The following is a 22,964-nucleotide window of genomic DNA, read 5'->3' as shown; positions in this document are numbered from 1 at the left end:
GTAGCCTTTTTTCTATTTTGACATTGACAAGCGTGAGATGTTAAGCACACCGTTCACTTTCTTCAAGCAAACCGTATGCCCCGGAGCTAAAGCGCGCGATACTAACGCTCGCTGCGCCGTCACTTCGTTTGAAACAATAGTAGGCGAAGAGGCAGCGGCGCCCCACGTGCGTAAAATTGCATTGCTTCATTTGTTCCTGTCTAATGACCTTTCCTTAATTTGTATGAGAGAACACAATAGGAACATAAGGATCAGCTTCTCTGAGCAGTGATAATTTTGTACAGTGGTCACGCCATCTTTCATAGGGGCTCACGTGGGTCGTCTAAGCGCTTGTTATTGCGTTCCGATACGTGAGAGGCGCGCTGCCTTTCAAGGTATTTAGGCAGACACTACGAGCTTAGGAGAACCGCGACAAATAATTGTGCAGCAGGTGTGCAGCTGTGCTACTTTTGTACCACACTCGCACCGGAAGGCGGTGTTGCACGTCACGCTTACGCATTTCGTAACTATGGCGGCCGCCGTGGCAATTTGGGGCTCAAGGTCGTGGATACGATCCCTGCAGCGGCCGCATTCCAAAGGAGCGGAATGCAAAGACGCTCGTGCATTGTGCATTGTAGGTACGTAAAAATTTCCAGGAAGTCAAAATTAATACGGAGTCCCCAACTACGACCTGCCTCATAATCAGATCGTTGGTTTCGCACGTAGAACATCATAATTATTTTTTTTAATCCGTAGTGGCTCATCGTATACCATACGGTTAGTGTGATCACCTTTTGTGCCGTAGCGGTTAAGCGCGCCTAGATTTAGGTTGCGCCTAATGATGGGGCGCACCACAAAATATATTTCGCCTCTTTGGGATTTGCGGAGAACGGCCAACAGCTAAGTCGCAGCTTCCGCGCGGTGACTGTACGCGGATACACAGCGCAAATGAACAGAGGTGTGGTGACGACGTCGCCAAAGAACACAGACGCCGACGGGCTCGCCTTATCGCCTATCACCGCCAAAACTACCGCAGTAAGCATCTTTATCTAGCGCGGTGCGTTTCCGTTGAAGGCGCACTGTACAATTTTAATTGGCGATAACCGAAATATGCCACCGTTCTCTGCTGCCTCTTTGAGCTGGACCGATCCGAATGTGCGTTGCTTGCAGAAGCGAAAGGAGCGCCACTCGGCGCGTTGTCGCCTCGAGCACCGTTTGCGCGGTGAAGAATGACGCGTGCATGAAGCTAGCTCACTGCGCAGACGCTACCGCGCAAAACGCGTAAGGGCGTGTATACGACGTTCTGCACACAAATCGCGTGGGATGATCGGAGGCACGCCGGAGCGGCTAGCTTCAAAGAAGCGGTGCATCTTCTCACTCGTACAGGCACGCTCACGCTCGCATCGCTGTCGGCGTATCTTTAGGTCATTCCTGCTGCTGGACTTCTACTCAAAGATTCGATATCTGCTTGGTATCGGCTATGCACTGTCGCGTGGTCTTTGGTTCTGCGAGAGCCTGGAATATTTCTCCCCGCTGTGAAACATCGCTGTGCGTGTCTTAGCTAACATTTACCGTAGCAACCCATTTCTTCCTTTTCTAGACAGCACTCGTAAAGAGTCGCAAATTTTGACTTGCACCCGCCGTAGTTGCTCAGTGGCTATGGTGTCGGGCTGCTGAGCACGAGGTCGCGGGATCGAATCCCGGCCACGGCGGCCGCATTTCGATGGGGGCGAAATGCGAAAACACCCGTGTACTTAGATTTAGGTGCGCGTTAAAGAACCCCAGGTGGTCGAAATTTCCGGAGTCCCTCACTACGGCGTGCCTCATAATCAGAAAGTGGTTTTGGCACGTAAAACCCCATAATTTTTAATTTTTACTTGCCAGTATAGTGTGTACTTCTATTTTGTGCGTAGTTATGTGCAGTGTGTGGCAGATTCTGAATCCGCGCAATCTCATTTTCTCTCCACATTCCCTTCTCGCAGGTTACGCATGCAGCAGATACCCAGATGCTAAAGTGTTCTACGTCAAGAGCAGCTTGGTGTCGTGCAAGAGACACCCGTTGATATGTCGCTGATTCACTAGCAAGCTCGCATCTCTGTTGCCACTCTCCATCAAGTGGGATTTTTAACTATTTTTTGTGCTGCTGTGTGGTGTACTAGCTGCCGCATGGACGCTGTGAAGGCTTACTTTCGATTTGCTCTGACTTGGGAGGTATTTCCTTTTGCTTGCGAGAATGTTTACCAGCCTAACCAAGTGATACGTGCGTACTGGAAACAGCAGCGCGAACAGAGGCTGACGACGGACGACGAAATAGGTAGGAGCACATACGAGCGCAAGTTTATTTTTGAAGACAGAGGTATTAAAGACGCTGGTCAACTTGACACAGGTAAAGAGCCGTGCATGCGTGGTAGAAACAGCCACGAGCGACAAGAAAAAATATATGAAAAAGCCATGTCGTAGAATAAACGTGCGTGAAAAACGAGAACTATCGGACAAATCTTTCGAAAAAGCGAAATATTTGTCCGATGAGTGATACTACCCAAAGAGAAATACTCTTGAGAACTGCAAGTCTTTCCAACTAAGGGCAACAGATAACATGGTTATGCATTTGTTTCGTTTGTGATCAATAAATATTGCTTCTGGAACTCCTCTGGTGTTGAGGTATAGAGCAGAAAGAACGGTTGTTTCATCACAAAGACCAGAACACAAGAGGACTTATGGAAGAATTATTTATTGATCTCGAAGAAAAATTCATAAGCAAGATTTCTGTGATCCTTAGTGGGAAAGAGTTGCTGCAGAATTTCTCGTTAATATCACTTACAGGACAAACCTTTCAGTTTTCGTGTTTTTTTTTTTTACGCACGTTTGTTCTACAGGACATGTCTTTCGGTCCTTTTTTGTTGTGCCGGGTCGTTTCTGCTGCACATCCATGGCTTTTTCTTTGTGAAGTTGGCCACTGTGTTTAAAATCTTTGTCTTCACGAATAAACTTGTAGTTGAGTCAGCGTTCATGTGTGTTCCTACCTTAATTCATCCTTCTCGTCTCTGTTTGGGTGGTTGTCAAATATAAATGCACACCGAATTGGCGAAGTGTCCATAGAATTGATACATGAAATATTTGCGCTGTTTATTTCAGGAAGAACGCTATAGGGTCTTATCTCCTGTTTTTAATACTGATGTACATTTTTCTAGTTCAACTTCAAGGAGTCCCCTGAGGAAGCCAATAAGAGTGACGGTAACTTCATTTGTGTGAGATTTATGAATTTCATCCATTCAAGGCATGACATGTCACATGCCTGTGGGTATGCAAGTATTCGTACTTTTTAAACATACTAAGCTCTGGTTTTCGGTTCTCATGACGCTGCTTTGTACTGTGATGCGTTCTCCAGGCGCAGGAACCTTCTTTTATGCAGTCAGTGCATGTGTTCTTTTTGTATATATTGGAGAAAAAATTGTCTTGAGCTTAAATATGCATGTATATCACTTGTAATTTCTTTCAACACGGGTGCTGTATCTCCCTTCGTCTTTGTTACTGCTTTGTCCCAATTTTTATGCAACTTTTATGTATTTTATGCAATAAAATTCTGGTAGCATTTTAATAACATTTTACCTGCGCAAATGAGGTCATTGGTTTTTCGTATACGCATTCGCGTTTTTCACTGTCTCACCAATCTGGCTGTGCAGTCATTGAAACCTTTTCCAATCCTTTATGACTATTTCTGGGGTACTTGATACTGCTAGTGCAGGTGACCATCTATTTGGCACTTTGGAATTGTGTTAGCCGTGTGTTACTACCAATTTTCTGGGCTAAATAATTATTTTTTCTCTTATCGTTCAAGGTTTTAGCCTTGCCTTATCTCTTTATTGACTGAGGTACCACTTAGTTGCTGTGTATAGTGAAAAAGGCCCCAAAAAGTGCTCTAGTTAGCTTTGTGCAAGTCCAGAAAAATTAACTGAAAATGAGCTCACTAAATTGAGGAAATACCACCAACAAACTCTTCTGTACCTCAATTTAACATATACAAATGGTGTACTGTTCTTGCAAACCTGGCTCGTCAGAAACATGATTCAGGTGTTCACCATGCCCGACAACTTTCTAAATGATGTCTCATCAATTAACAGCTAAGCTGAGTGATGTTATTTTATAAAATAATTAGGCAACCTGAAAATATATACATCTCGAAGACAAAAAGCTCAGACAAATCTACTTTGGTACTTCATTAAATTTTAATCGCGGTGAAAGACGTGCGCTAAAGCTTGTATATATTTACGTGGTCATTTGTTTCAAGTCTGTTATTTTGCCTTCTCACAGTCAGCCGTAACTGTTCCTGTGATGGATTAGTGTGCGAAACATTTTAATGTAACGTATTCAGATGTCTTGTGTGTATTCACACGCAAGCAGCTTCAAGTGTTCATGTGTTCAAAGTTGGTTGTTAAAAGGGTATGCTTAAGCCCTGCCTTTTGAGTCGCTTTGCCTTCTAGTCACAAACTTAAGTCGCAAGTGACGACCACAATGATGGTTTTGATTGAATTCATATGTTTTGGTTTTCTTTTTCAGATGTATTTACACTGTTAAGAGTGCTGTAGGTACTCGCCTATGTCTCCAGGTTCGATGTAGTACTGTACTGTATGTACTGTAATGTACATACAGTACATACAGTACATGTACTGTAATAACGTTTCATGGGCACGCATCTTTAGTGTAAATAAAGGTACTTCAAATTGATCAGTCTTTCCTTTGCTTTTGTTTGTGTTTGTGAAAGTTATGAGCAGGCACCGGGGCATGCATGTGTGAATAGCAAAGTGATTTCAATATATGAATAAAAATCCACTAGACCAACGAAATGTCAATCATATTTCAATGGAGACTTCTGAAATCTCAATGCCATCTCAACTGGGCCACAATGTGCTTTTCAGTGCTGTGACAATAATAACTCAACAGGTCGACATAACTACCACAACGTCAATTCAATGCAGCATCAATGGTAACCCAACAACCATTCAACAAAATGAACACAAGCCGTCTAAGCACAATGGAATTTCAATGGTAAGTTAACAATCATTCAACATTGAGACACCCAATGGTGTTTCAATTAGATTTCAGTGGCCAATATTCAAGATTACTCAACAGTCAGCCCAACAATTCTCCAACAATATTTCCACAATTCCTCAATGAAAAACTCAACATTGACCAATAATAATTCAATGCCTTCTGAATAATTTTTTTGTACTGGCTGTGCTAATAGAACGAGAAGACAGCTGGTCAGAAGCAGTCCCACAGATTTGCGCAGATATTACAGGCAACTGCTTACTTCGTCTCAGCGGCCGCTTATATTGGCTGCAGATTTTAGATCTTTCGGCTTTCGACATGACTGACATTTATCTTCCCACATTTGTACCGAAGTAGGCAAGAGAGAGAAAAAAAACGATAAATGAAAGGCACGGAGGTTAACCAGGACTGAGCCCGGTTGGCTACCGTACACTGGGAGAAGGGGAAATGGGAGGGAAAGGGGTAGCCAACGTTAATCGTCAGCTATACAAGGCTACCGAACGTGAAGTTTTGAGAGAGAAAGAAAAAAAAGCACATTCCATTTCGGCCCCCTGTAGCGTCGATCGTGAGAGGCGGCTAGGCAGGTTGATGGTACGAAGTTGATGGCGTGGACTCTTCATTGGGCTTGGTCCACTTGTTCTGTTGCAATGCGCCCTGGGGACATGCTAAGCCCTCTTAACAGGCGGCCACGTTAGCTGATGTTAGGACACGTCAAACACTCCTCAAGTGTGTGGCGTCTTTCAGGTAGCGTCTTAAGCACAGAAGACCGAGGCGGCGCGGCTACCAGTGCGCGTGCAGAAGAGAGGAATATAATCCTCATTATGCTTCCCGCTCTTGATCACGTAATTAGCACAACGCCGACTGACTACACTCGCATGAGTTTCACCGAAGGGCAATTATTGTGCAAATTAAGCATTCTTGCCTAGAACGTCGAAACGGTCTGGTCTTGGGCGTGGGAACGCCTAATGTCATAAGCGCTACTGTTTCCGGGCAGTTGTGTTTCTGTGCGCGCGCTAATAAACGAGCCAGCTCGGCAAAGGTGATGGCCGTAGCGATGAATGACAGGGCACGCTCGGAGATGAGGCACCGCCTTCGTGTGTCTGTTAACCCATGATAGTGCGATTGACTGATCAGCGCGAGCTATACATGAAACAATTGTTGATTGTTGTGGTTGATAAAACGTTAAAGAGTTAGCGAAACAACGAAAGCTAAGATGGTCGAGTAGAGATAGCCCGTGAGCGTGCAAATTTCGAATAGTTTTGATTCGATGAGTATCACTCAGAGGATAGTAGAGAGCGAAAACAGAGCAGAGAAAACTGAGTTCATCTGCTCGCTCATTCTACAGTCACGACAGGAATGGGCTTGTCGCAACGGCAACAGGGCAGGCTTAAGTGCGACAGTGTTTGCAGTCACCAGACCAATAAACTGACAGTGGAAACGTCGCGAAGGCTGTTAATGCAGAAAGTTGGGCTAGTTAAGAGCGCGACATTGTGGAGTATTTCCCGCACATTTAGGAAAGAAGAAAAATGTACGAGAAGATTGAAGTACCGATGACTTTCGGCGTTCCTTTCTCGCCATCTTTCTTTTCAGTACGCGATTTTTCATCGCAGCTAAAGAAACGCCGTTATAGTGGGCGGTCTTTGACGCTGGCGCGTTACTTCTGTGGTCTACAGCGTCGACGCTAAGTGCTTGGGACCACCTATAGCAAACAACTTAATGTGCGCCACAAATGGAGCTGCTGCGCGCGTGTGCTATGTGGCAACCAAATGGAATGTATTTCGGGTACATTTCGAGCTCGGTGCTCTTGCTCCTACTTCAACACGCACCATGGTGTGGTATGCACACAGCTGCTCATCAAGAACGATAGCACGTGCGCACAGCGCCCATGTAAGCAGTGGGAACCAGAACGCTGTGCTGGCTCTGGCAGAGCCGGCTGGTCCTGGCATGCATCCGGCAAACCTGCTATCTGGTTTAACTGGAGGGAAGTGAATCCGGCCTTGAAAACCACTTATCCGGTTATTCGCATTTGTTAGAACAAGTATACAGAAAATCCGGTTTTAATTAACCGGTTAGCCGGATAGTCGGATATATAAGCACGAATACGGGGCACCGCTAAGGCTTGACTAGAATGTTTCCTTCGCATGTACGAGGTGTGTTCAAAAGAAACCGAACTTTTGAAATAGCGCGCCAACCGGCAGAGGGAACGCGCTGCGGCTACTGAGCGCATGTAGCGGCAGGTTTGGACAACAAGCTGCCATTTGCCGCGTTTCGCTCTGACCGTTAGTTGGCGAGCTACAGCCGCTGAAGTGAGCACATGAACAAGCTGTTCTTCGGATTGGTGCCAAAGTGACAATGAAGTAATTGAAAGAACAGCGTGTGTGCGTGAAGTTCTGCTACAAACTTGGGAAAAACTTCACAGAGACATTTCAGTTGCTTAGCCAAGGATACGGGGAGGACTGTATGAGTCGCACGCAGTGCTATTATTGGTTCAAGAGTTTTCAACACGGAAGAATGTTGTTCGGTGACGATCCCGAGCCTGGACGACCTTCCACATCCACAGATGATGACCACGTCGAGAGGGTTCGAACTGTGATTCGTGGAAATTGTCGTTTGACTGTTCGAGAAGTCACTGACAAAGCGGGTATCAGTGTAGGATCATGTCATGAAATTTTGAGTGACAAACTTGGGATGCGTTGTGTCAGTGCAAAATTCGTGCCGCGTTTGTTGACTGACGAACAGAAGCAGACCCGTGTTGAAATCAGCCAGGAACTGCTCGCCGCTGCCAATGACGATTACAACGTTCTTAAGAACATCATAACAGGCGATAAGACATGGGTTTATGGCTATGTTGTTGAAATGAAAGTGCAGGGCCAAAGGTTCTCCTCGCCCCAAAAAAGCACACATGAGACGGTCAAAAATGAAGGTGATGTTGGTTGTGTTTTTTGACTGCTAAGGCATTGTCCATCAAGAATTTGTGCCACATGGCCAGGCGGTAAACAAAGAAGTTTACCAGGGAATCCTAGCACGTTTGAGAGACTCTGTGCGCAGTAAGAGGCCTGAATTGTGGGAAAATCAGGCTTGGATGTTGCATCATGACAATGCCCCGGCTCACGCGTCGCTCCTTGTCCTCAGCTACTTTTTGAGACACCACACTCCTGTTGTGCCCCACCCACCATATTCTCCGGACCTAGCCCCAGCAGACTTTTTTCTATTCCCAAAGCTGAAAACCACCTTGAAAGGCCGTCGTTTCTAAACCGTAGAGGATATCCAGGACAATGCGAGAAGAGACCTGCGCACCATTCCAGAAAGTGCGTTCCAGGAGGCTTTCTATAAATGGAAGAAAAGATAGGAAGAGTGCATTGCCAGTATAGGGGACTACTTTGAAGGGGTCAACACTTAAAATGTTGCACCATAAGCAGTAAAGGTGTTATAGCAAAAGTTCGTTTTCTTTTTGAACACACCTTGTATTACGATATCATATGCACATAGCAATAATTCGCAGCTGTAGAATAGCAAAAATACCTGCGAGCTTGCCCATGAAGCTTGGGCATAGTCAGTACAGCGTATCAAAAAATGAAGAGCCTAAAGGATCCCTGAAGTTTCCGGTTGACCAGTGAACCCCAAAGTTCTCCTTAAATTTAATAGTGACCTCCTCTACCGTGAGAACCATTGCGACAGCTCCAAAACACGTCAACGGGTCACTGATCAAAGTTAATTGGCCTGCGACCACACTGTAGGGCAATATTTCTCATCCGTGGCGCTAACACACAGTTGCCAAAGGCAGACACGTCTCAGGCTGTAACTCTCAGGATTTTTCTTTACAGGTGGCGACAGTTTTACTTCAATTAAAATATCTAAAGGCCAAAGCAAATGGACAGTGAAATCATAAACACAACGATTTAGCTGGATGTTTATTACTCTACGAGCAAATCCTGTGTGTAAATTTACAAAACTATGCCACATTTGCGACACAGGCTGCGTGTGAGCTCACTATGTAAACAAAATTTTTCCCTTACCCTACTTAATTTGTTGCGGAACAAACGCCCTCACGGCTGTTTTTCTCTTTCTATGAAAGGTGTCTCATCTAACGTCAGCCAAGCTGTTAAACAAACTAGTACAATATACGATTATGAGACCTACGCTATTCAGTCACCTGACCCGCCACCAGGGTAATTCTTTTTGTGCTAGTTCTCTAGAAAGTTAAAGATTAATAAACAAGGTTTAACTTCTTGAATTCAAGAAATGGAGACCGATCAGAAAGCTGTTATTACGTTCTAAAACAGCCCATACAGATGGACGTTTTTATCGCACTATGTCATGCGTAAATATTTTTTACGTGCTTTTTCTCGAGGCAAGCTAAATGCGAAAAGCCGCCCATTATTGCGCCCCCCCCCACCCCGCCATGACACCAGTGGTCCGAAAAATGAAAAATAATTATAATAAGCCGTTATATTGTTATTATTACAAATATTTTTGAAAGTTACGTAATAGGGGGAGCTTCGACGCGTGGGCCTTCCATGATTTCAGTGCGTCCAAATTATGTCCCGAGTGGGTCTCAGAGAGATACAAGTGGCAGGTGATTGACGTACATGGAGCTGGGAAGTGAACACTATGTGGAGTGTCACTGCTTCAGTCTGGCTGGTGCTCATTCCGTTTTTATCAGCCGGAGGCGTCATGTGGTTAAGTGTGTCTTGTTGTAATCGCACCGCTGGCCCGAGTTATTGGGGTCTCGGTGCTGACGCCCGTTATTGCCAATGGGTCGCAAGCCCCAAGGGTAGCGTTGGCCTGGCGGCCTGGGGCACTGGAAGCATCCGAAGGTCCCGGCAAAGCATGAGAAGACTGGTAACAGAACAACTTGTTTATTCTAACATAGCAAAAGAGCGGCCGGTCAGGACGACCGAAGTGGAGAGACGGGAGAGCACGTAACTCAACAGTACAAATCGGAGCCTCTCCTCTGGCGTCCGGGGGCAGCTGCTCTTATACTCCCGGCGTCGCGGTCCAAAAGGGAAGGAGGGAAGGTCACGGGATGAAGGTCACGGGACGGCGCAGCAGGAGCCCACGACGGCGCGAACTGTCGGGCCGAGAGACCCGCTGAACCGAGTGTAGTGACGCATTGCCAACCCTCACCCACACGACGGCGCGAACAGTTGAGCCGAGAGACCTCCAGGCTCCTCATTCGGGGAACTCCGCTCCCCGGCTGCCGCGCTTTGACAAGCGAGGGCACACACACACACACGCACACACGAAGACACGTGGCACTGAAACACGCCTGGGCACGCTTGGCGGGTAGGCGTTGCGGCGGCGTCGGACGGGCCAAAATGTCCGCCGCTTTGAACAAAGCCCCGGCGTCCGTTGCATCCGCGCCGGCATTACCGCGCGTTGTAGGCGAAACGTAACAGACCGCCCCGCCGGGGGAAGGAGATCCCGATGGTCAGGGGACTGCATCCGCTGTCCGGAGGGATGTCGCTCGATGATGCTCATAACCGAAGTTGGGCGTCCTTGGGCGTTTCTTGAGCGCAGCGCACAGAGAAGGCCTCGTTCTCACGTTCAGGTGCACACAGGACACTGCAAAGTGACTTCGGGAGAGTTGACATTTTTGTTCTCGTTTCCGGCAAGCGTTAGAACCACGCCAAAAGTCAACCGCTCAGTCAGCAAGCACGGCACAACCCTCACTAAGCCCTGCCAGGCTCTTTCCCCTTTTTTACTGCTGCCTAGTTCCTTACAGTAGTTTAGCAGCACTCAGAACGCGTCCACAAATCGAAAAATTGCACTAGAAAGCACATCATCACTTTGAAACACTACACAAAAGCAATAGGTTAAAAATCCTGCCTCAGGAAGAAAAACATCAGTAACAAGCAATTTTGAGGCTGATTCCCACGTTAGGGGCTTCGACTTAAGCCATCGGCGTTACCGTTGAGACTCCCCTTTTTGTAACGCACCTCAAAGGAATATTGTTGCAAAGCGAGGCTCCAGCGCAGGAGGCGGCCATTTTTGGGAGAGATGGTCTGCAGCCATTGGAGAGGGCAGTGATCCGTTTCAATGATAAACCTCGAGCCGGCTAGGTAACATGACAATTTCTGAACGGCCCACACAATACACGCACACTCTTTCTCGGTGGCGCTATACGCCTGCTCACGACTCGTCAGCTTACGACTAGCATACAGGACGGGGTGTTCTACTTCTCCATTTTCCCGTTGGCACAGTACAACGCCCATGCCTCGCTCACTAGCATCACACTGAACAACGAACCCTTTTGTGTAGTCGGGCGATCGTAGCACAGGCTGGCTTGTTAGGGCGCTCTTTAGGGCGCTAAAAGCTCTTTCCTTCGTCTCATCCCAGACGACTGTTTGCGGCTCTGTCTTTCTTAGAGCATCCGTCAAGGGAGCCGCGATATCAGGGTACCTGGGAATGTACCTCTGATAATAGCCGGCGACACCTAAGAACGACCGAACATCGGTCTTTGTACGCGGTTGCGGGAAGTCTCGCACAGCGGCCACCTTTATTTCAGAGGGGCGGCGACGACCCCGACCAATCACGTGTCCGAGGTAGACAACCTCGGCCTGTGCTAACTGGCACTTGGGAGCCTTGACTGTCAAGCCCGCATCGCGCAGGCGGGTTAGCACTGCCCGCAAGTGCGCCATATGCTCAGGCCAGGATGCGGAGAATATCGCTACGTCGTCTAGATACGGTAAAGCGAATTCTTGCTGTCCCCGCAACACTTTATCCATGAGGCTTGAAAAGCAGTATGGCGCGTTCTTCAAACCAAAACTCAAAACTTTAGGACGGAATGTCCCCATTGGTGAAATGAACGCCGCATACCTACTAGCCTCTTCTGTAAGTGGAACCTGCCAATAACCCCTGACAAGATCTAGGGTGGAAATAAACTGAGCGCTACTCACTCTCTCAAGGCGCTCCTCGATGTTAGGGATCGGATAAATTTGATCCTTAGTGATGGAATTAAGCCTGCGGTAGTCGACGCAAGGACGAGGTTCCTTGCCCGGTACCTCAACTAAAATCAAAGGGGAGGTATAATCACTCTCACCCGCTTCAATAACACCGAGCTGTAGCATTTTCGTTACCTCAGCCTCCATAATATCGCTCTGGCGGGGTGACACCCGGTACGCCTTGGATCGTACTGGCTCTGGGGAGGTAAGTTCTATGTCATGAGTAAGGACAGAAGTCCTACCAGGCCTCTCAGAGAACAGACCTTGAAACTCTTGTAAGAGCTGGTGTAGTTCGGTTTTCTGCTCAGGCGACAGCGATGCTTTACTTATTAAGTCACTAATGACTTGATCGGTGTCTTTCCTGTTCGTCACTGAGCCTAGTCCCGGAAGCTCAACCGGAAGCTCTTCTAACTTTCCCGCATCGGGAATTTCCTCTCCAGTATCTGGTGCCTTTAACGCTACAGGCTCAATTTTATCCCGTTCGGGCGTGCTCTGAATACTAGCTTGCTGCGCCTCTGACCCTTTTTCATCGTTCAACAACGTCGGCCCCGCAACTACCGCCTTTGCAGCGAGCTCCTGAACCTTCGATCTGGTTAAGGCCTGAACGCTAGCCTCACCAAACAAAAGCCCCTTCTCGCGCAGGAGGTGATCGGACCTGTTCGAAAATAGGTACGGGTACTGGGGGGGCAGCATAGATGACACTGCGGCCTCCGTCTCAAGTGCTCCGAAAGGTCCTTCAATAAGCACTTTTGCTACCGGCAGACACACGCTATGAGCTTCCACTGCTTGCTTGATCCATGCGCACTCGCCCGTGAACATATCGGGTTCTACGTAAGAGGGGTGAACTACATCCATTGTAGCTGCGGAATCGCGAAGCACTCGGCACTCTTTCCCGTTCACGAGGAGGTCTCGCATGTAAGGCTCGAGAAGCTTCATGTTCTCGTCAGTGCTGCCTAATGAAAAAAACACGACTTTTGGTTTTGTTTCTGGGCACTGCGCCGAAAAGTGTCCCGGCTTCTGGCACGTATAACACACGCGTACTTGCCTCATCTCAAACCGCTTTCTGCGTTCGGCTTCGGCTGCCGCCGTCTCCTCACGTTCGGTCGGACACTGCGCCGAAAAGTGACCCGGCTTCTGGCACGTATAACACACGCGCGCTTGCCTCGTCTCGAACCGCTTTCTCATGGGCGTGAACTTCGGCCTCTCAAACTTGGAGCCAAATTCACCCTTTTGACCGTCCTTAGCTCCGCGAGCCCGACGCGTCACAAACTCCTCGGCTAACTCAGCGGCTCTAGCCACCGTACTAACGTCTGGCCTATCCAAGACCCAGTACCGCACGTTCTCAGGTAACCGACTATAAAACTGTTCTAGCCCGAAACACTGCAGAACTTTCTCGTGGTCACCAAACGCTTTCTCTTCTTTGAGCCACTCCTGCATGTTTGACATTAGCCTGTAGGCAAACTCTGTATACGACTCACTTCTGCCTTTCTCATTTTCCCGAAACTTCCGACGGAACGCCTCCGCCGACAGCCTGTACTTTTTTAGCAGACTCGATTTCACTTTGTCGAAATCCTCTGCCTCCTCTCTCTCCAAGCGAGCGACTACGTCGGCCGCCTCGCCGGGTAGCAAAGTGAGCAAGCGCTGTGGCCACGTTTCCCGAGAGAACCCCTGCTTCTCGCACGTTCGCTCAAAGTTAACCAGGAACAAACCAATGTCCTCTCCAAGCTTAAACGGCCGCATCAGGTCAGTCATTTTGAACAATACTCGTTCTCCTGCACCGTGTGCCTGACTTCCATTACGAGCGCGTTCCATCTCTACCTCGAGACGCTTCATTTCCAAAGCGTGTTCGCGCTCTGCTTTTTCTTTCTGTTCTTTTCGTTCACGCTCATCTTTCTCTTTCTGTTCTTTAAGTTCAAGCTCCCTCTCCTCAATGGTCTCAAGGCATTCCGACAGCTCGTCATCCTCAGCTTCTAACTCAAGAATAGCCCTTAGCAGTTCTGGTTTTCTGAGTTTGTCTGAGACATCCAGACCCAACTCTCTTGCAAGCTCCAGCAATTTCGGTTTGCGCAACGACTTCAAATCCATGGCTGCTCTGAATGCTGCTTTCTCTACTGCCTACTATTGTCTTGCCGCAAACTAACCCGGCAGCAACGACAACCACAATTACCAGCTCTGTTTCTAACACTAACAAAAGCCTGGCAAAACTCAGAAGAAGAAAGTCCCGCACTCACCAAACCTTGCAGCCAAGAATTCCGCGCAGTCGTTCCGCTGCAGGCAACCAGTCATCACACAGGGCTCGTTGCGCTGCTCCCGGATGGTCGTTGTGCTGCTCAGCATACAGTCAACCGCATCTCTTCGCTGCTGGCCTCCGTTGTCGCGATCTCACCGCTGGCAACCAGATGTTGGAATCGCACCGCTGGCCCGAGTTATTGGGGTCTCGGTGCTGACGCCCGTTATTGCCAATGGGTCGCAAGCCCCAAGGGTAGCGTTGGCCTGGCGGCCTGGGGCACTGGAAGCATCCGAAGGTCCCGGCAAAGCATGAGAAGACTGGTAACAGAACAACTTGTTTATTCTAACATAGCAAAAGAGCGGCCGGTCAGGACGACCGAAGTGGAGAGACGGGAGAGCACGTAACTCAACAGTACAAATCGGAGCCTCTCCTCTGGCGTCCGGGGGCAGCTGCTCTTATACTCCCGGCGTCGCGGTCCAAAAGGGAAGGAGGGAAGGTCACGGGATGAAGGTCACGGGACGGCGCAGCAGGAGCCCACGACGGCGCGAACTGTCGGGCCGAGAGACCTGCTGAACCGAGTGTAGTGACGCATTGCCAACCCTCACCCACACGACGGCGCGAACAGTTGAGCCGAGAGACCTCCAGGCTCCTCATTCGGGGAACTCCGCTCCCCGGCTGCCGCGCTTTGACAAGCGAGGGCACACACACACACACGCACACACGAAGACACGTGGCACTGAAACACGCCTGGGCACGCTTGGCGGGTAGGCGTTGCGGCGGCGTCGGACGGGCCAAAATGTCCGCCGCTTTGAACAAAGCCCCGGCGTCCGTTGCATCCGCGCCGGCATTACCGCGCGTTGTAGGCGAAACGTAACAGTCTCTAATATTGGTACGAATTGCCTGCCCGTCACCTGGTTCCTCATCTGGCCTTTGGTCCTCGAATCGAGAAATAATGCTCTCTAACGAGCAGACACCGAGCTCTGCTGGGTGTCCCAGTTCAGATAATTGTCGAGATATATATCTATACGAACCGTTTTCAATGAAATGAACTGTCCACTCAGGCTCTAGTTTCATCGCGGGTGCCTTCATCACCGGGCGAATAATGATACCATATCGCTGCAGATGATGGTAGTGGTGATGTGAAAAATACTAACTGGCGATGTGAAGATGAGAACAGCAACAAATTTATCCCCGCAGCTCTGGCTGTGCGCGTGGCCTTCGAATGCAGGCTGCTTAAAGTCACGCGCAGTGTTGATGTATACGCTGGAAGTAATTCGTCGCTTTCTTGTTCGACATACGCACCACAGAGTAGAGCTATTCAAACAACTTCAATATCAGTACAGAAAGAAAAAGAATTTACGGATATTCGAATATCCCGATGTTATAACCGAACAAGCAGGCAGGCAAACCAATTACTCCGGTTACGCGCTTTTCGAATTTGAATACAACAGTGAAACAAATAGCCAGATTTTGCCGCAATACCGATATAATGTTGCTACACTAGAGGTGCGCCCACTTGGCGTGGGCACTTTTGCATCGAAACGCAATGCACGTCTCTGGAGATCTTCCATCCTTTCATTCAGGGGTCGTGCACGCGCCTCTATACGTTGACAGCACGACAAAGTCGACGACACGACAAGTCGACTGATAAAGTGATAGGTGTAACTTGAATGGGGCAGGAAGCCAGTGGTGTGGATTAGAGGGCAAACGGGGGTATAGCCGGCATTCCAGTTCATATTAAGAGGAAGAAGGAAGTTGAGTAGGTCATGTAATGCGTAGGGCAGATAACCAAAGGACGCCAAATGAAGGGATGCGCAGTCGGGGGTGGAGAGAGTTCGCTGGTGTGATGAAATTAGGAAATTTGCAGTCATAGGATGGAGGTGAGCTAACGCAGTGCAGGAGTCGAGATCGCTTCTAAGGGCCTTCGACGGCATAAGAGATCATGATGATGATGATGATGATCATCATCATCATCATGGTGGTGGTTGTGGTGGTGGTGGCGGTGGTGGCGATGATCAGACCATGTTGAATGAGCGTTAGGCGGATCATATGCGTGGTTGCGGCCTTAAGCTGCAAGCGCACGAAATACGATTAAACTCTGATTGCAAAGTGAAAATCACGCATCGAGCGTTCAATGCGTGTGCTGACGCCTCGCCAAAAATACGCCGGAAATACGCTTTATGTGGTTGCCGCTTACCATTTGAGCCATAATCGCTCCCCTGTGTGCTACCGATGGGTGCGAATGTACTCGAGCTTACTGCGCTGAGATGGAGGGAGGTTCACGCGGTGAAACTTTCAAGCAGTAAAGGAAGTGTGATAATCTAATACAGACACGGTCATAAGGACGCAGTTGCATGGTGAAGGAGCAGTGCTGTTTCGTACATTTAAACACGAAACGAAACCGCAATCTCTTTCTTTTTCTTTCCCCGGCATTTTTACGGCGTGTTTGTGAACTGCAGGGAATTTTCTCCGCGCTCTTTTCTCCACGTGACAACTTGACGCCTCCATTTGTTCTCGGAGATGAAAATACTTCGCCTTTGTGCTTATACAATGTTGCTCGTGCACGTGCAGCTTGGTTTGTGAAAAGGGGCCATTTTCTCCCCGCAATGGCGATGCCGAGCTGCTTGCAAGCTCAAGCGCGCTCGTTTGATGAGTGTTTTCAGCTAAAAAAATCAGTAGTTCGAAGAGCGACTGACAACATGCAACGATAGCCATGCGCTGATTTTTACCTGACGTCAAGGAACTTCTCCTAAATGTAAGCTATCTAGTGCGCTTCGGGGCGACGTCCCTCGATACCCGCGCTTTGTTCTTGAAATAATGCAGGGCACTGCGGCAGCAATTATACGGCTTTAAATTGTAAAATACTCTTGATCAAATCTTGTTTGCCAAGCTGCGTAAAGCTTATGCTTTATGCCTCTTCCTTCCTTTCCATTTGCCCACAGCTACCATGACTCTACTGGTGCTACTGTGCGCTGCCATCGCGTATGGAGCAGGCGTTCGTAATGCCAGCCACTCTGACCTTACGGTACGTAAGTTTTACACCTGTTCTTACAAGCGATTGTTTGCAGGCGTTGACCTCGACGTGATGACAATGCATGCGTTACACGCATGCATGGGCAGCATTTGTCGAAGCTGGCTTTTCGCCAATTAGCTTTCCTGTGGAGGGAAAGACCAATTTCATTATTTCTATGCTTCTATAGGTGCTCTTGCTTGTATATATGTGTGTTGTTTGTATATTGTATTCTTAAAGACCTTCCTTAGCCTGTTACCGCCTCCCTACCGTATCGTGTATGTTTCTGTCATTCCTTCACGGGCCGGTCCCGGAGATAGCGCTGCGTAAAAATGGGGGCGGATAAATGCTGCTGTATATGTGCCCCTGAGACCACTGGCCGCCGTGATGTTTCGGATATATATATATATATATATATATATACCATGCGAAGCCAACAAACACTGACACCAAGGACAACATAGGGGAAATTACTTGTGCTTAATAAATGGAACGAAGAAACAATAAATTAATGGAAAGTGGATGGAAAAACAACTTGCCACAGGTGGGAACCGAACCCACAACCTTCACATTTCGCGTGCGATGCTCTACCAATCGAGCTACTGCGGCGCTGTTTCCCCGTCCACTTTTTTGGGTATGTATGTGTATTAGTAGAACCCTGGGAGTGTTAGCCAGCGCCACCACTCACAGACCTTGGCGGCGGACGTGGAACGTCCTTTTTGCCGCAGGCGTCACGAGAACCTGATCTTTTGGGGTGAAGGCAACTGGTTAATAAACACACATATGCTACCTGAAGGAATCAATGTTGCCGGATTCGAGACCATCGTTATGTAATAAATGAGAAGACAGGGGTTAACCGAGGGGCCCGATTTTCAATAGTCATATCGTGAGAAGCCAACAAACAACATAGGGGAAATTACTTGTGCTTAATAAATGGAATGAAGAAACGATAAATTAATGGAAATTAAAGTGAATGGAAAAGCAACTTGCCGCAGGTGGGAACCGAACCCACAACCTTCGCATTTCGCGTGCGATGCTCTACCAATTGAGCTACCGCGGCGCTGTTTCCCCATCCACTTTCTTGGGTATTTATGTGTACTAGTAGAACCCTGGGAGTGTTAGCCAGCGCCACCACTCACAGACCTTGGCGGCGGACGTGGAGAGCATCGCACGCGAAATGCGAAGGTTGTGGGTTCGGTTCCCGCCTGCGGCAAGTTGTTTTTCCATCCACTTTAATTCCCATTAATTTATCATTTCTTCATTCCATTTATTAAGCACAAGTAATTTCCCCTATGTTGTCCTTGGTGTCAGTGTTTGTTGGCTTCTCATGATATCACTATTAAAAATCGGGCCCCTCGGTTAACCCACTTTCTTCTCGTTTATGTATATATATATATATATATATATATATATATATATATATATATATACACGCGTGATTGAAGTTGTCCGACGGCAGGATTCGAACAGAGGACCTCAAGCACAGCAGCCCAATGCTCCAACCATTAGGCCGCGGGCGCATGCTTCAGCAGACGGAAAAAGAGATCCTAAAGAATCTCCCGCATGCAAGCCAGCGCGTTGAGACGCTTGGCTCCGTTTTAATTCAATATCAGTTATACGAACGCTCCACGTGATTTTTTCGCCGTCGTTGATAATTACACATAAAAAACATAGGCAGAACCCATCTGACGCTGTGGGTCGACGATAATGTGCCCAGCGTAAAAGCAATATAGCGGCACAATGTATTGCCACCATCGAAACGCCCTCTGAATATGAGCCGGGCTCCTCTCCCGCTGCGCTGGTGGGGCTGCACGCTGATTTCCACGGCTCACGCTGCGCCGTCTTTCGGCGCCGCCGTAAGGTCCTCGCACAGCACAGGTTCGATTCCGCCGAGCACGGAAGAAATCTAAAAAGAGATTGTTTATGTCATTATAGAGCGGCATGTTCCCAGTAGAAGTTACCTAGTTAGCGAAGTTGGCGTCAAAGGCGTTCATTTAAGAATGGCAGACACTTATTAGCACATGCCCCGTGACCCAGTTTTGCATCAAAGAGATTCGTTGAAGAGCAGCACAGACCGAAGGGCGCCTCCACAGTGCTCCAAGTTCGCGTGAAAGAAATTAATTGAGGAGCGGTAATACCCATGCCATATACCGAGTCCCGCATCTCCGTGTCGGCGTCAAGGAGGTTCGTTGAAGAGCGGCACTAGGTACACTGTGACACATGCCCAGTGAACCAAGCTGGTCCGACGATTGGTTTCGAATCCCGTTCCCTCAGAAGCATGCTCCTAAACCCGACGTGCTCCTTATTCGACCTTGAACTGCCCAGACACCCAGGTTTGCGGGAAGACGGTTAGATAGATAGATAGATAGATAGATAGATAGATAGATAGATAGATAGATAGATAGATAGATAGATAGATAGATAGATAGATAGATAGATAGATAGATAGATAGATAGATAGATAGATAGATAGATAGATAGATAGATAGATAGATAGATAGATAGATAGATAGATAGATAGATAGATAGATAGATAGATAGATAGATAGATAGATAGATAGATAGATAGATAGATAGATAGATAGATAGATAGATAGATAGATAGATAGATAGATAGATAGATAGATAGATAGATAGATAGATAGATAGATAGATAGATAGATAGATAGATAGATAGATAGATAGATAGATAGATAGATAGATAGATAGATAGATAGATAGATAGATAGATAGATAGCCAGCCTGCCTGCCTGCCGGCCAGCCTCCAGGAAGTGCATGAAGTACTCTAAGAATTATAATGGTTAAAATGCAGATTTTTTTAGTTTTATTATACTTTGTGAAGAATATTACTCGCAATAACTGTACGATTTCCATTTGCGTCTGAATTTGAACTCCAGGTAGCGAAAGATGTCCAGGCATGCTCGTGTTCCAATCGCGTACACTGGTGCTCAGAAGAATCTGTATTGTAAGAGCTCACGTTAGACAGCTTCGTTTGCTTAAATTAATTACAACACAGACTGTGCAGGCCCTGCCAGCTTGTAGCACCGTTTTCCCACGCCTAGTAGCCATCGTAGTAACTGCCCGTGCGGGGTTTCTGCAGCAAAGCACCGCGTTCCTCACGTCGCACAAACATACCTTGCGGGTTCTCAGAACTTTAGCCGAGAAGTTGCAGCGGGACGAAAAACGCACTTAAGTAAGGAGGACCCGCATACGCGCGAAGACCACTCCGTGGTCTAGACGCAGGAACAACGTGCTGCTCCGTATGCAACGCACGCTGCAGCTCAACGCCTATACACGCCGCTGCGGATACAGGATGCCAAGGCTAAACGGCAACGTCGAGAAAGCCTTGCAGTTCAAGAGCGCCAAGCGGGCCTACATCGTGCCAGCCGTCAGCATGTCGCAGTACGGGAACGCGAGGCTGACGCAAGGCGACAACGCCGACGAGACCCTGTGGTACTCACTCGTGCCCATTTCGCGGTCATCTTGTTCTCTCTGTCCATGCCCATGCGTGATACGGCGCGTGAGCTCGTAGTGTTACTAAAGCTAGGATTCTTAATTCGTTTAATATGTTTCTATCGCATTCATATTTCTTCGCCCTCATGCTAGAACTGTGAGTTCAAAAATAAATAAATAAATAAAATGATCTGACGGGCGGATTTGAACAGCCCTATACTGTAACCATTACGTCGCCGACGCTTTTCCCCCCCAACAGCGTGCCTTGTAACCAGATGGTAGTTTTCGAATCTATAAGCTCGCAAATTATTTAAAATTGATTAGCACGTGATCATAATTCAAAATGTGGGCCAGCCTTGAAAGTAGTGCAGTCTAAAAATGTGTGCTAATCACGTAGATAGTACAATCATAAAATTTAAGAATCCAAAGGTCCTCCTGTTTCCCTCACGCGAGGCGTGACGTGATAGAGTGTGATGCGCAGTGACTCCACCCCTATCTCACCCTTGTCTCGCCCATAAAGACGGCCTTTCAGTGACTTCAACAATAGGTTGAATCGCGTTCCATCTTTTTCCACGTTACCGAGAATCTTCATATGCAGCGATAAAGCCGTTAACAAGCAAGCAATAAATGAACAAAGGTCTATCTGCAGCGGCAAACTAGAACCGTCTTGATTTCTGAACCAATACTGAAACCACTGCACTATAAGGACTCCGGAAAGCTGTATGTGCAGCGTGTATATTAAAGAAAAGAGAGAGAGAGAAAGAATAAGAATTGACGCCGTACAAAGGCAAGACCAAAGAATTAAGAGAGAGCAAAAACAAGGAATGCAAAGGCAAGCAGGTCAGCTAGACGAGCATCCGGTTTGCTACCCTACACTGCGGGTGAAGGAAAGGTGGAATAGAAAAAGAAAATGAGGAAGAGAGCTAGCTCTGAAGGCACGCGGGAGGAAGCACAGGAGAACTATAAGTGGTTTCTCAAAGCGGTGCACTTCAAGTTCTGTACTAGTGCACGTATAGCTTTTTGTGCGATGTTCTCTGGTCATTAGACCGTTCTGTGAGTCAAAGGCCCAGATATCTTTCAACAATGCATATGGCGAAAGTATATGCGCATGAGACCTCACACGATGTCCGAAATATAAATCAGTATTGTTAGGCATGCGAGTTTGAGTGAGCTGCCACCGTTACCTGTGCGTGGAAGAAATCTGCATTTTTTGCAAAATGGCTAGCCCATGCTGTGAATGCTTCGAGAGCTCTAATAAGCGTAATTTGCTTGGGAATGCCTTGTTCAAGACCCTGTACAGACATAGCGGGATGTTCGCTCTCGAAGCCTCTGCTTTATGTGAACATACAGTTGTCTTCAGAAATTATCACTTTTTCACAATCTGCAGACTCCAGAAACCACCGACGGTGACGTGGATGGCCGCATCAAGTTGCCTGGAAAAGCAACCCGCTTCATTGGCGCCTCAGTTGAGCTCTTGGACAGCGTATTGCCAGGAAATCTCGCGGATTCCATCAATGTAAGAATGAAAATACGTATATATAAAACATTTGTAAATATAGTTTTTTTTTTCTTGCTGATTTGCTGTCGCGCACATAGGTAACATACGTTCCGCGTATCATCCGGACCCCTAACTTCTCTTTCCCGTGCCCTACTGGAGCTGAAAATGTGCTAAAGAAATGCTATTCACTTTAAAACAGAATTGCGCAAACGGTACCTAGGAATGCCTAGGTTTAATGTTTTACTGAGATCAATGCAGTCGCTTACTCTGTCACGTCCACTCTATAAAACGGACCGCAGCGTTGTGAGCTCTCAAACACACGAGGATGACTTCATGTCATGAACACGAGTAGCGCTCGTCTTTCCTTTCCTTTTGTCTCTCTCTGTTTTCTTTTTGTTTTGTTTTTCGAGTTCTTGCGCTAAAAAGCATCATGTTTCTCAAATGCACATCATTCAGTAGCATAGGACTGGTTCAGCCGGAAGAATGTGCCTTGTCTATATATAGGGAAGGCACAAGGCACATTCTTCTGACTTTTTTTTACTTAAATTTGGTAGAAGATATTTCTCATGCCAATATACTTGCAATAACTAAATACATACGTGATCATTTATCAACTAGAAATAAATTGACAGTCGAAGCTCCACGGGAAATTACGCCAGTTTACATAATCCTCGTTCATTTTGTTTCTCCCTGTATGCTCCAGCGTGCCTTCCTATTCGCTCATATCGGCACACAAACTCATCTCGTTTGCTTCCTTCTCGTTTTTTTTTTTTCATTATAAAATTTGGTATAGAACGATCT

The 22,964-nt window shown here is 47.5% G+C and overlaps 1 protein-coding gene across 3 annotated transcripts in view; it reads left to right on the top strand.

The window, feature by feature from the left end:
- Nucleotides 1–22,964, top strand: part of LOC126547026 (pancreatic lipase-related protein 2-like) — a 48,356-nt gene that overhangs the window by 9,795 nt on the left and 15,597 nt on the right. For 2 of the 3 annotated variants that reach the window (XM_050194845.3, XM_055062985.2), the window contains exons 2-3: nucleotides 17,145–17,227; nucleotides 22,053–22,181. In XM_050194845.3, coding sequence (XP_050050802.2) covers nucleotides 17,145–17,227; nucleotides 22,053–22,181 — 212 coding nt within the window. Of the gene's footprint in view, nucleotides 1–16,803; nucleotides 16,958–17,144; nucleotides 17,228–22,052; nucleotides 22,182–22,964 lie in introns of those variants that run through there. The other variant, XM_055062984.2, reaches the window with a different exon arrangement.

This window comes from Dermacentor andersoni, chromosome 1 (genome assembly GCF_023375885.2).
Source record: "Dermacentor andersoni chromosome 1, qqDerAnde1_hic_scaffold, whole genome shotgun sequence".
Taxonomy (NCBI): domain Eukaryota; kingdom Metazoa; phylum Arthropoda; class Arachnida; order Ixodida; family Ixodidae; genus Dermacentor; species Dermacentor andersoni.
Note: the sequence above shows the minus strand (reverse complement) of the source record. Positions and strands in the feature narration are given on the sequence as shown.